The sequence below is a fragment of the Pinus tabuliformis genome, chromosome 2_2 (assembly GCF_031772625.1).
Source record: "Pinus tabuliformis cultivar Carrire ecotype Pingquan chromosome 2_2, CPIR1, whole genome shotgun sequence".
NCBI lineage: Eukaryota > Viridiplantae > Streptophyta > Pinopsida > Pinales > Pinaceae > Pinus > Pinus tabuliformis.
Genome location: NC_142300.1, coordinates 924,317,552 through 924,331,862, shown reverse-complemented (window position 1 = coordinate 924,331,862; position 14,311 = coordinate 924,317,552). Strand labels below are relative to the sequence as shown.

The 14,311-nt window shown below is 41.2% G+C and overlaps 1 protein-coding gene across 1 annotated transcript; it reads right to left on the bottom strand.

The window, feature by feature from the left end:
• Positions 1-686: 686 nt before the first annotated feature.
• Positions 687-7,707, bottom strand: LOC149196093 (putative xyloglucan galactosyltransferase GT17). The gene is made up of 2 exons (XM_089408161.1): positions 7,467-7,707; positions 687-2,101 (listed from the first exon to the last, which is right to left on the bottom strand). Exons 1-2 carry the CDS (start codon positions 7,705-7,707, stop codon positions 687-689), a joined length of 1,656 nt encoding a protein of 551 aa, XP_089264287.1.
• Positions 7,708-14,311: the final 6,604 nt, after the last annotated feature.

Here is a 14,311-nt window from a genome sequence, read left to right as displayed (position 1 = left end):
ATGTAATATTTCTAATTTAATGTTTATGCAAATATTTTTTTAGAAATAAAAGAGGTATTTAAAGTTAATTCTTCCGTCATTAGCGTGAAATCGATGGCTTGACTAGTAAATATAAAGCCCTTCTCTTCGATTCTCGAGGTCTCTGACAGAAAAATAAATGCCTTCGAAAAGAAATACTTTATAAAAGATGATCAACATTGACCCGGTAACAACATATACAATAAAAATCAAACATTCATAAGAAGAATATGATCAACCTTGACCAGGCAACAACATATACAATTCAAACATTTGTAAGAAGAATATGAATACACCACATCAGAAGCTGTACACCAACTTGACCTGTAACTCTGTACCCTCTCTTCACTTTCCAATGTACATCATTATTCTTACAGACAAATCGACTTTTCATCTCCCTCGATAGGCCAGAAAAGACGGGGAGTCCCTTCCCATTGTCTCTGATCCAGCTTATTTAATTGGGTAAAAACTCATCGTTGAATAAAAGGCGAGATAATGGCGTGGCCCACTCAACGTAATATTGCGTCAGCAAATGGCTGCCCTTTCGCCACGCATGACTCCTCCCGCCGCCTCTGCTTTTGATAGAATGTTCATGATCCGGTGAATCCTCATCTTCTCCCTGAGAAATCTTATTCAGGAGGCCTTTAGATCGAAGGGATCTATGAAATCTACACCCGAGTAATTTGTTTTAGGAGGCCTTGAAGCGTGAGATCGAAGGAATCTGTGAAATCTACATCTGAGAAGCGAGGATCTGCATATGTCAGGGAAGGAATCAACCCAATTACTTTCCTTCGCATGCTCTCTACTTCATCGGCACTCAGGGACAGCAGATGTTGTTCGATGCTCCTATTGCCGGCGCTCTGCACTCTCTTTTCGGTAATATAAACTGAATACGAGCTTCGATTACGGGGCAAATGCCATTTGTACTGCGTGTACGCCGAATGCTCTGTGAAAAAAACCGGGATGCAGCCTCCGAGCATGGAGTCGAAAATAGAACGCCGCGTGAAGGAATCCCCCTGCGGTTGTAGGCAGAACACGGAGTTGGTGAAGAGTCTCATTACTTCCGAAGGCTCGTTGCAAATGCTTTCCCCTTTCTGGCATCTCAACAATTCACAACGCGGAGACGACGAACATTGCTCCAAGATTTGGCCTCTGATTGACGCCCTATCAAGTCTGGGCCGAGGCGCGCCGGCGAAGGAGAAGAGGATCGGTCTCGTCTTGGATCTCATTTTCTTCTGCCACCGATGTATCTCTGACCGATTTCGGGGATGGAAATAAGAAGGATAAGGGATACCGTGCTGGTTCTTGTCCTTCGGCTGGGCTTCTATCAAAAGACTCGACATGTTCTTCATCTCCGGGAGAAAAAGCAACTTATTGCCCCAAGCCCTAGGGCTGTCTTGCCATCTCATGAAATCTCTAGCAATCCGTCCAATAACCATGAAATGATCTCTGCCCCCTGTTTTCTTCCACTGCGGTTTACTCCTCAGAAACCGCACGAGTTCGATCCCAGTGCGGTCCCTCGCCGTCAAATTGCGATCCCTGACGTGTCTCGACATGTCGAAGCCTGCATAGAAAGGAACATAAAACGCCGTTGCTCTAGAAGGGTCTGTGGTGAGGCAACGGTAGCGCTTCATCCTCTCGTGAAAAATCACTTCTGCGGTAAACTGATTGGTAGCGAACCATGATGATGCTGCAGCCTCAGAATCTGCGCCCTTGGGGTCGCCCACCTGATCCCACTGTAATAATGGCTGCCCAAGCCCTGAATTGGCGATATGCAGACACATATTCGTCCACCCGCTCAGTTGCTCGCATTCTCTCAAAAGGAGCTCGTTGAATTTGGAAGGCAAATCGTACATGTAAACATACCTGCCATTGCAGTCTTCCGCGATCAAATTTTCAGGTTTAACGCCTTTGAATTCATTCGATTCAGATCCCAATTGCTGCGACACCGGAAGCAATAGGGTTCGCTCCTTATCCACGGATTGCCCGTCTCTAGCCTCCGTCAACGCGTGTCTATTGATCAGGAGACTGAATTGGTGCGTCGTCTGTAAAGCGCTTCTAAATGGATCTGTCCCCGCAAAGTCTGTAAGAGGGGGTGCCAACAGAATAAGCCATAATACAGAAGAGCACAGGAGAATGAAGCACAATAACTTGTGAAAATTCTGCTTCCTCATCCTTCTTTGGAATTGCATTTCCCAGTCTAGCATCTGGTTGTATTGGTCAGTTTACATGTTCTTTTCTTTATTCTTGTCGAGTGTAATGACGACGAAGGCAGCCCAAAATATTTTTAATACTCCGAAAGAGATCCAAATAATTTTGATAAAATGAAAGGACCATTTTATGTAGACGAACCTTTCACGCATGCGTAAAACGATTCAGATGGACCAGCGGACCATTTGCTATTTTGACTGGGCCTCAGACCATGACGGCGGCTAAATTGGAGACATAAGCGAGCCATATAAAAAAAAATCGTTTGTGGTTGAAAATGTCAATATTTTTTATGGTTTAAAATGGGTTTTTAATTATGTAATAGATTCAACATTTAAAAAAATTATTAAACCATTAAGAAAAAACTTATCCTTTTAAGTTGTAATATTAACAAAATTTTCTAGGATTTTGGGTGATTTTATCAAAAATTTATAATACATAAATTATGGTTTAAAAAAGTGGTTTTTTTAGTTTCTATATTTACAAAATAATAAGTTCACTGTAATACAAGGATATATTTGATTTTATAGTGTTGATTGGAAAAAAATTAATGTGAAAATAAGTATTTTAGTTTTCAAATGTGTATATATAAATTGGTTTAATGTTTAAAAATATGTATGTGTTTTTTTTTAAATTTATAAGTTTAAATTTAAAATGATATTAGGTTCAACACTTAGATTGGATGGGCTCAAGAAAATACGAAATAGTAAGTTAAAGTTCAACACTAAACGTCCGAGGCCTACACGCAAATAATTAAAAATCATTTTAATAAGTAATTGATCATTCTTCTTATACTGTATGTTATAAGGGTCAACATATGTTTTCAAACTTACAATGGTCATGGGTGCTAACTATTATAAAAGGTTGATTTTAACTTTGCTAACTGGTATGGGTATACATTGGTTGATATGCTCTTTTAAATTCTTGGAATATGTACTGACTATAGGATTTGTTATTAAGTGTGTTGAATGCATGTGTTGATATGATAATTGTGAACATATAGAATAGCGAATTTCAATGTATTAGTTTGTTTTCTAAAAGCTTTTTAAGCTTATAGCTATTTTGACTACTAGTCTTAGAAAAATGTTGATTTCTAACTTAGTGATGATGTGAATATAGACATACTAATATGCACTTTTGACTCTTAAAATATATGGCTACATGGATTCTAGATGTGTGACTAGCAACAAATCAACATACATTTGGCCAACATGTATGGTGTTAGCATGGCAAGGTAACAAATCAATTTGTTTATGTTGATATAACTAACAACTATGTGCATGACAACACGTAAAAAGATCCAATTGTAACAAAAAGTAAAATCATAGACAACGATATGGTACAACATAACATAGACAAAGTCCATCATGAGAAAGAAAGGGAATGTTCCCTTGTTAAAGAAAACCCTTTAGAAGCTTGAAAGCTGAGCTAAAGAGTTGCCAACTAGAAAATAAAAGGCTCATTAGGAAGTAAAAGGAGAATATATTGTCATAAATCCAAGGGTTATTGCGACATGCATCAAATTTTCAGGGTATAGAGGAACATCATGCTAGCAAGGCTAGAAGAGACCACATAATACTACAGAGAAAGACAATCCAATTTCATGTTGGTACTATAAAGAGGCCCATCTATAGAGAGACTACTCTAACTAACAACAAAAGAGAGAATAATTGATGTGATCTCTAGGCGCATGAACCAACAACCAGTAATGCAGCAAAAGATGAGGGGGCATCCCATCAAACTCTCTGAAATACTAAAAGTCCTTGAACTATTTAGAGGAATGTTAAAATTTTGAGGTTGTTATAAGCCTTTGAAAAGGACTATGTTTAGCACATTGTGCATATATTGGTGGTGGACAGACTAGACACTAGAACACAAGGGATTGCTTTTGTTGGAAACCAATGAATGATGGGAATTTTTTACATATCTTTGTTATCATTATTGGCTTCATATTTTGTTGTTTTATTTGCTGGATTTGAGCATGGCCATGCGAGCTTGTGTTGTTATTATGCATTGTTGTTGTGATATTTTTGTTGTTCTTCATTTCTTCTTTCCTTTTGTGGTTTAGTCTTAGTTGTTTTATTGGGTGTGAAAAGGGGAATATATATATATATAGGGTAGAGATAAAGTAAAACCCAACCAGAAGTGAAAGACCTTGATTAAACCCTGGCATAAGATAAATTGGAAGTAAGGGTACAAAAGAAGATGATATAGAACAATTAGGTAGACTTGGATGAGTCCACTTGAACAAATAGATAGTAATAGCCATGAAAATTGCATAAAAAGGATGTTTTCCTAAGCTTTAATAATGCAAAATTGATATATATATGTATATATATATATATATATGTTCTATATTGTATGAATGTGTGAGTGCCGAGAAGGTAAGATAAAGACATAATGATGTTATCTGGTTTGACAGGTCATTAATTGATAACCATCATAGTAATAAAGTAAGTAATTAATCGTTAAAATAATCATGACTATGTAAATGGTATGAAAATCGAATTTGTATTTACTATTTTTTTAGTAACATGGTTAGGTTATTTATGGGATTCCATACCGTTTGGAATATCCATGAGGCATGTGGGAAAGAACAACCTACTGTTGATAATTAACATTATTAATATGTTATTTTATGCTTTGAATATTTGTTGTATGAATGGAAATGATAACGAATCAATAACATATGAACAACATGAATGAGGACATGTTGGGAATAGATGCAAACAAATTGTTGTTGATGACAGCGAAACGAATAAGGTAGGCAATAAGCCTAGGTAAAAAAGGATAAAGGAAATGAATTGGGTCAAAATTTCTTCAGTTGAATTTTGAAACAAAATTTTCAAATTAATGCATGATCTACATGGATACCAGGAAGTTTTTCCTAACCTTAATAATGTCTAGCATATGTATGCACTATATTTCATGAATATGTTAATGATGAAATGAATGTATATGATTCCATTTCATTTGAAAAGTCATTGTCGAGAATCATCCTAGTGGAAGGATGATTGATTAATGTTCTTAAAAATATGATGATTATATGAATGGCATGTTTGGGATAACATGATGAGGTTATCCAATAAGATCCCCTATCATGTAAGGGATCCATCAAGCAAGTGTGAACTCTTGTTGTTAATTATTATTATGCTCATGTTCTTATGACATTTATGTGCCATGTTTATATTATGTTTATGACAAGGAAACATTGAATGTTATATCAATGAGTTTATTGAAAACTAACTGGTTCCCTTGGTTAAATCATGAGGTACCAACGCCATTGAGTACTAGCTTGGGCTAAGAAACCATTGAGTACATACAATTCAACTATCATCACCACCAAAGTGTTAGTTGGCCACTTATATATTTGCCGATCAATAACACATGCCTTGTTCAAGGTGTGATGACATGGAAGTTGTGATGATAATGGAATGATGATAGGATTTGTGATGTTAATGTAGTTTTAATGGGACTTGCGGTGGTAAATAATATTCATGTTGATAGAAGACTACAAAGATGGTAGTGGTCACACTTGTTGGGAGGCGAGTGAGAGGGGGCGGGGACTTATTCAAACCTATATAAAAACATTGCGTGGAGTAGTATATCTTCAACTGAGTACTTCCCTTGGTGGTGAAACTACTCAGTGAGATGGACTCAAGGATGGACCTATACTAGAAGACTATCTTGAGCACTCAGTTCCTCCCTTGGAGGTGAAACTACTCAATGAGCTAGATTTAAAGTTGAAGCTAGCTAAAGATCGAATGGAGCTATGGAACATATATGCCACTAAGTGATTTCTTCGACTGATAAACCACTCAGCGAAGCTAGATGAAGACTACATAGAGATAAGTATTAATTATCAGTTTAAATAAATTTCTTTTAAAATTATGATTTAATTTGGTTTAAGTTCTAATTTGTAATGACTTGAGTTATGTTTTAATATGATTATGTTGTGATCTAAATTGATGCAAAATTTCATGGTTAACCTCATAAATAAATATGCTAATGAAAGTATGTTCTAAATTGATTTAAAATTATTAGAATGAATCTCATATGACTCATGTGACTATTATGTAGGTGAATTATTGAATTGTCCAGAAAAAATATATGAGGTTGATCCTAAAATAAAGCTAGCAATATTAGCTTAAATCAGAGTGCGTAATAACTACATCATGGGGATCAAATAATTCAAGAACTAGGCCATTGAGGTGACACTGGAATGTGATATTATTTGATCACCATGAAGTATGCCATGACACATGTTATGATATTCAAGCAAGACAGGGGTATGCCCTGGTGGCGAAAAAATATTCATGTGCGATGAATCCTTGTTAAGGATGAATCACCATAAGGATTGAGGAAGAAAAGAAGGGGGTTCCTAAACTTGGAATGTGAGTGACTTCACAAAAGAGTAAAATAAATCACCCGAGGGATTGAGGAAGCAGAGAAGGGGATGTTAGAACTTGGAAAGTAAATTGGTTTGAAAGAATCATGATCATATCAATTGGGATTAGAGATGCAACGAGTGAGTTTTGGGGAGAAAAATGGCCCAGATGAAACCACTTGGGAAATGGTTGATCATATGAGGGTACAATACTCAATTTTATTTGTTGGGGAAGCAAACATAAATGTGAATGCAAGATATTTGTGTATATAAAGCTCATTGTTGAAGTTGTCTTTGAATAAAAATACCAAGTACGATGTTACTCTAAGGGGGTGGGGTCTATAATAACCCTTTTGACTGCCCTCTCATGTAAATATGGTTATGAAAAATTGTCATTGTAAATAATTATGAGAAAACATAATAATTTTTTTTTTTTCTAAGTTAAGCTAATTCTATTACTAAAAAAATATTGTACACTGAGGCTTTAGCCTGTGCATATTCATGCCTTAGTGTTGGGCAAAAACAACAAAAACAGAGTCTAGACTGCCCATAATGGGAAACCAATCCGAATCAAAAAACTATTGCCAAAATTAACTTGTTGCCCATGCAGCGGAAGCCAACAATTACACAAAGTTTTTTATCAGTTTTTCAAGGAGAAACAAAAACCAACCAAGTAACCAAATACTAGTAGTTTTTACGAAAGCCCCGTAAAGGAAACCAGAAAGAAAAATTCCCAAAACTTGAGAATAGTAGACACGTGGCAGGTTGTGTAGTTGATCAGGTGTGAGGTGGAGACGACGGGTGTTCCTCCACGATGAAGCATCGGTAATCCTCCATGTCGACACCTGCCTACTTTGAAGCCTCCGTGTTGTCTGCCTGCTGCGCCGGTTGTTCTCCCCCAATAAAACAGCGGTAAGGATCCATTTATTCGTCATCATGTTGGTCCTGGTCCGTCTCCTTCCCCGTTGCTGCATCCTTGCACTGTGAGTGCTCTTCTGAATCATGGCTAGTTCTGCACTGGTGTGGCCACCACCTTTAGTGGCCTGCTCCTCAATTGTTCTGGAATGGTGGCCACCCTCAATTGCTTGCTCCATCTCATGAAAGGTTATGGAGATGGTGGCAGTGATGATGGGCCTGTTCATGGAGGAACGAAAGATGAATTGGGCGGAATGGAGATGCGGTTGTGGATTGGAGGGAATGCCACTGGGAGGTGAAGCAGGATTGGAAGGAATTCCACTGGGAGGCGAAGCAGGGGGCATCGGATGGAGGCGGTGAGGTTGAGAGCGGCCTCTTCCACTTCGAGTGTTTGGGTAGCACCCTGTAGTCTACTGGGCCAAAGAGGATGTGGAATCAGAAGCTGGAGAATGAGGGGGACGAGTCAAGCTTCCTCTACTTCCACCCCTGCGACTACGCATTCGATGTCGCGTTCTCGGCATGTTGACACCAGGGGTTTGAGAATTTCTTCCGGGATTAGGCTCAGAGTGTTGAGAGGGCTCAGTAGAATTAGCGGGTGGCTTAGAGGAGGGACTAGCTGCAGAGGCCGAGTGGAAGACAAAATGGCAAGCCAGGCTTTGAGTGAAGTGAGTTCCCGGGCCTAAATCAATGCAACAGAGGAGGTTGCAGCGCCTCCCCGTAGTAGTGCGAGAACTAGGTGTTGCAGCTGCCTGAGGGCAGAGACATTGCAGAGGCAGAGGATAATGGACAGGTGCGGTGGTATGATTATCACCAGAGGTCATCTTTGCGTGGAGCCGAGGTGGGTAGTTGCAGACTGGTTGAAGACGACGCCCACTTAAATGCCATTTATGGCTGGTGTTAATGCCATTTTTAGACTTATGTGCCAGATTACGGAGGGCCATGTGGTATGGCCACATGTCGTCCTGTTTTTCCGCCACCTTACTGTCGTTGCTAGGCACTCGCATTCGGGAGACATAATAATTGTTGGGCTAAGGAAGGACACATATTTAGAGCTATGAGTAGGAGGAGCTAGTTGGAAATTGCTTGGGGAAACAACCAAGATTTAAATTCTACATTTAATATGCCACCCTTATTCTTATAGAATTGAAGGAAAATTTTGTACAGGAATTTAAAATGATGTATGGGCACTTGCACACAAGGATGAGTCATTCTGTTATTGGTGGACATGTTGGTTTTGGTCAACATGTTACATGTATATGAAAGTCGGTGGAGATAACATGTTGGGAAAAGAACAAAGAAAAGTCACCAATGAAGGAATAAGGGGGACAATATTGCACATTCCGCAGAATAAGAACTAGGAGGAAACATTATAGTGTGGATGCAAATAGGATTTAGGGGCAAATATGCAAGGAATGGAAATGTGAAGAATATGCACATAATGATGTGAAGGAGAATACTATAGGATAACTTGTGCAACCTAACGTAAGGAGAGAGCATCCACAACACATGTGAAAGAGAAAGCATGTGCTAGTTCAAGGGCACATAGGTGTGCATGAATGAAGGAAAAGGAAATAGAGTGATTGTTTAGTAGGAGGAGCCATAGTGGGTTTAGGAAAATCCTATTATGTTTTTAGGTGGAACCACTTTGTCATCTTTGGATTCCTATGTGGTTTTACTAACTAGTTGGGGGTACATTTACCTTAAGCACTTCACTCCTCAAGATCTAAATTTGGCTCGAAAGAGGTTAGCTATAAGAAATATTTCAGTGCATATGCTCTACAATTGGGCGGAGAGTTGAAGTCCCTCCCTCAATTTCCAGTCACTCCAACATTAATAATATAAGTATTTGGGATTAACGGAAAGGATGCGCCTTACTGAGACACGGATTGCGAGTTGGAGCTCTGGAGCTCGTTTGAACTTCCCGCGCGCCTCTGCCCTCGCCCCCAGGCTCTGCCTGGTCGGGCCTCTGTGCATCGCATCCCTGAGCCTGTCGTTTAGCGCGGACCCCACCATCGGGGACCCTGCTGCTTGACGGTTTGTCCCCCTGCCGCTCTCAGCGGGCCTGCAATGGCAGGATCCGCTTCCCCCCATCCAGCTTCAGAGAACCAAGAGGAAATTTTTGCCTCCCTCTTGTCAGAACCATCAGACGCCAGACCTCGCCCCTCACTAACAAAGTTCATAAAAAAGCTGGATGAAATACCTGAGGTGAATCTCCCTCCATCCCTACCAAGGAAATCGGCAATAGCTCTAGCAGAAAGAGGCCTTGTAGGCCAGTTTACTGGGCTCTGGCCATCCCCAAGAACTGTTCAAAAATGGGTGGAGCGCAACTGGAGCACAATGATCCAGGGAAAGATCGCCATTAGATTCTGCGGTCGCGGATACTATACCTTCCTGTTCGAGTCGAAAGAAGACAAGAATCTCATCTTCCGCAATGGTCCTTACTTCATGGACACAAGAGGTCTCTATCTGAACAGATGGACCCCGGACTTCGATCCGGAAATGGACATTCCAAACGCAGTCCCTGTTTGGGTGCGCCTCCCTCATTTGCCGCTCCACTGTTGGGGGGACGAATCTGTTAAAGCAATCGGCAATGCAGTTGGAAAATACATTGACAGATCTGAACCAAGAGAGAACATGCATGCGTGCGCAAGGATCTGCGTTGAAGTTGACCTAGGGAAAGGACTGCCTGAAGCCATCAAGATAAAGGTGGATCAATGGACGCACATCCAGCAGCTGGACTACGAACAGCTACCCTTCAAATGCAAGGTATGTCATGAGTATGGTCATTTCGCAAATAGATGTAGCAAGTTAAAAGCAAAGGAAGTAGAAAATAACGAGGAAACCGCAGAGGGAACATGGGAACAAGTAAAAAGGAAAAAGTCCTCCACTAACCAGGGCCCCAGTTGCACAGCCCCTCCGGCAACAAGCCTCCCCCCCCCTCCTCCTCCTCCTTCCTCAGCCTTCCCCTCATCCTCCAACCCCTTTGAATCTTTAGTAGCTGAAGTCCCATCCTCCCCTCCTCAATCCCCTCGCCCAGCCTCTCCCTGTTCAAACCCTCCTCCCTCTCCCCCTCCCACCATTGAAAGAATCCTCACCAAAAACAAAGCTAAAGAAGCCAACCAGCCATCCGACCCTCCAAGAAAAGTTGGCAGGAAAACGAATAAAGAACTCAGGGACGAAACAGCAGCAAAGGAGATGGCAACTGGAACTCAGCAACCCATGGATTCATATTTAGGCAGGTTAAAAGGGAGCGGCGAAAAGGCAAAGGAGAAGTCCGGATCCCACCCCACAGCTGGTAAATAATGAACTTGGTCTCTTGGAACTGCAGGGGGATGGGCTCTTCCTTAAAGTTGAAAGCAATCAAGGATCTACTAAATCAGGAACAGCCAGACATTCTTCTAATCCAGGAGACCAAAACCACCGAGCAGGACTTTCTTCTTCAAACCCAACGATTCAAAAATTTTACAGGTCTATCAAAAGGTTCAGATGGGGCTTCAGGAGGTATCGGAACATTATGGAATAAAAACAAATGGGAAATCATCAACTCACATCTATGCAACTGGTGGATTAGAACTGATTTAAAGAGTAAAAGCTCGCAGGAAGTTTATCACATTTACAATATATATGCACCCAATCATTACAGGGACAAAGATAGTTGTTGGAATACCATAGAAGCGGATCTCACCGCTCTTCAAAGCAGCTGGATAATTCTTGGGGGAGACATGAATCTTATAAGGCATGTGGAAGAAAAATATGGTGGAAGCTACCACGCAGATCCCTCAAGAGACAAGTTAGAATCTATCATCCAGCTCTTCACTTTGATCGACACCCCTCTGTCAAATGGCAAATACACATGGTCCAATAAAAGAACAGGTTCACACAATATCAAGGAGAGGCTGGACAGGTTCTTAATCTAGGAAGGTGTAGCAGGTAACTTCCAATCAATAAGAAGTCATATAATCCATGGCACAGCTTCGGACCATAAGCCTGTGGCCCTCATTTTGGACAAAGGAACAAATCTAGGCCCACTTCCTTTCAAATACAACAAAACTTGGGACCTCCATGAAGATTTCCGCACCCTTATACAAAATCAGTGGGCTAAAGATGTATTAGGGTCGCCTTACTTCGTCTGGGAAACAAAGCTGAAACAGCTTCAGACAGTTATAAAGCAGTGGGCGAGGGAGAAGGCAATATCTGATAGGAAAAAGAAAACCGAACTGCTAGCAGAGATGGAACGTTGGCACAAAGAAAAAGAGCAAACTCAATACACAGCTGAGGACCTCGAGAAGGAAAAAAATCTGTTTAAGGAGCTATACTGGCAAAATCGCGTGGAGGAAGAGGAACAAAGAGTGAAATCCCGCTGCCTATGGCTGAAAGCTGGGGATAAAAACACTTCTTTTTTCCACAATAATATCAAGATCAGAAGAGCCAGCAACCAAATAGACAAAATCGAAGTTGAAGGGAGCGAGCTGAAGGAACAAGAAGAAATAAAAAGCGCAACCTTTAACCACTTTAAGGCTCTTCTCACAGCAGACCCCCAACAAAATGACATCGATGCATTTCTCAGTGTAATAGAGAGCAAAATAACAGAGGAACATAATAACGAGTTGGAGCAAGACCCTACAGTAGAAGAATCAGAGAGGCTACCTTCAGCATGCAGCAAGACAAGGCTCCGGGGCCGGACGGTTTTTCAGTTGCATTCTACAGGCAACATTGGGAAACTATAAAGAAGGATTTTGTGAGAATGATAAAGAACGTCTTTAGAAACCATAAGCTGGGGGAAAATACAAAGTCCTCTCACATAGCATTGATTCCCAAGGAAGCAAACCCCAAATCTTTTGACAGATTTCGCCCCATTTCACTCTGCAATGTCTCATATAAGATTATAACAAAAATAATCGCCAACAGGTTAAAGAAATTCCTTCCCCTTTTAATTTCTGAGAACCAGGGCGGCTTCGTCCCAAGCAGGCAGATCATAGATAATGTTATTTTAATTCAGGAAGCCATACACAGTAGCCTCAATAGAGGAGAGCGCGGAATGATTATCAAATTGGATATGGCCAATGCATTCGACCGGGTGGATCACTCCTTCTTAAGAGCAGTTCTAAAAAAATTCGGTTTCTCCTCCAACTTTGTCAGCATCATCAACGGGTGTATCTCCAATCCTTGGACCGCACCCCTGATCAATGGTCGCCCCAGCAAGTATTTCAGAAGTTCCAGGGGGCTAAGGCAGGGCTGCCCCCTCTCCCCTTTCCTCTACATTCTCATGGCCGAGACCCTGAGTGTTCATCTAGAAAATCTCCGCAGCAAAAAAGAGATCACGGGCATACGCATAGAAAGAGGAATAAAGGAGATAAATCATTCGCTCTTCACGGATGACACTTTGTTAATTGGGGGAGCCTCCAGTCTGATGGCTAGGAGGTTCAAAAGAGTTTTGGATGCCTTCCTCCTAGTCTCTGGGGGCAAATTGAACAATAGAAAATGTAAAATTTACACATGGAATGTCCCCCTCCAGATCCAACAAAGAATATCACAGACTCTAGACATTCCACTACAAAGAAACTGGAGCTCATTTTCTTATTTGGGTTTGCCTTTGGCAAAAGAACACATCAAAGCAGAGGTCTGGACAAAACATATAGAAAAGATGAGAGGCCTCCTCCAGAGCTGGGGCGCTTCTTGGCTAAACCTTGCTGGCAGAACCATTCTCATAAAGGCTGTCCTTTCAGGCCTCCCAATCTACCAATATGCGGTAATCATGGCACCTGCTAGCACTCACAAACATATGGAACTCATAATGAGAAGTTTTCTCTGGTAGGGAGGAAAACAGGACTCAAAGAAATTCAGCCTCGTCAATTGGGATCAAGTCACTCTTCCTTATGAAAAAGGAGGTCTATCCATAAAAATACCAAGTCTTTCCAATCAGGCTCTGGGGCTCAAGCTGATCTGGAAGATCCTCTCAGGAAATGGCTCGTGGTGGGTGGAGACAATAAAAAGAAAATACCTCAGCGGTCCGAACTCCAACATTCTCAATGAACCAATAGCAGACAGGCCTTGCACCCCGATGTGGAGACTTATTAAAAAAGTTCTGCCTCACTTCAGAGAAAATGCCTCCAAAATCCCAGGTAACGGAAAGAATGTCATGATATGGTCTGACAGAATAATGGGCTCCAACCCAAGAAACTTGCATCAAGAGCTCAGGCCTTTACAAGACTGGATGGAGGAACGAAAGATAATCACTCTGTTTGACATATCTTCTTGGAACCAAAATAGATGGCTCGACTGGAAGGATCTGAATCTTCCTCTGGATCTCAGAGACTTATGGCACAACCTGAGGCTCTCACTCTCTGGCTTCGCCCCAATCAATAAGGAGACTGATGACAGATACATCTGGGACACTTGTGGAGGATGCTTCACAGTGAAAGAAGGTTATAAATCTCTGCAAAATATAACCCCCACAGCAAATTGGAATCTCCACACGGCTGCCTGGAAGATAGAATGCCTCCCAAAGGTGAAACACTTTAACTGGGCCCTCTTAAAAGGGAAAATTCTTACAACTGAGAACTTGAGAAAGAGAGGAATTCAAGGCCCCTCGATTTGTTGTTTCTGCCGAGCAGAGGAGGAGTCCATTCATCACTCCTTCCTTCTTTGTCCCTTCGCTCAGAGTTGTTGGAAACAGTTAACAAGCCCCTTGGAAGTTAGAGGAATCTATGATCAGGTGCACAATCTACAGAAAAACTGGAAGAAAGATTACCCTCTTTCCAGGAAAGGCAAGAATAACCTAAT

Coding starts and splice junctions, on each gene's coding strand:
- LOC149196093 (XM_089408161.1), bottom strand. CDS start 7,707: ATGGAGCAAGCAATTGAGGGTGGCCACCATTCCAGAACAATTGAGGAG. Junction 2,102..7,466: donor GACAACACGGAGGCTTCAAA/GTAGGCAGGTGT, acceptor CCCCTCTTACAG/ACTTTGCGGGGACAGATCCA.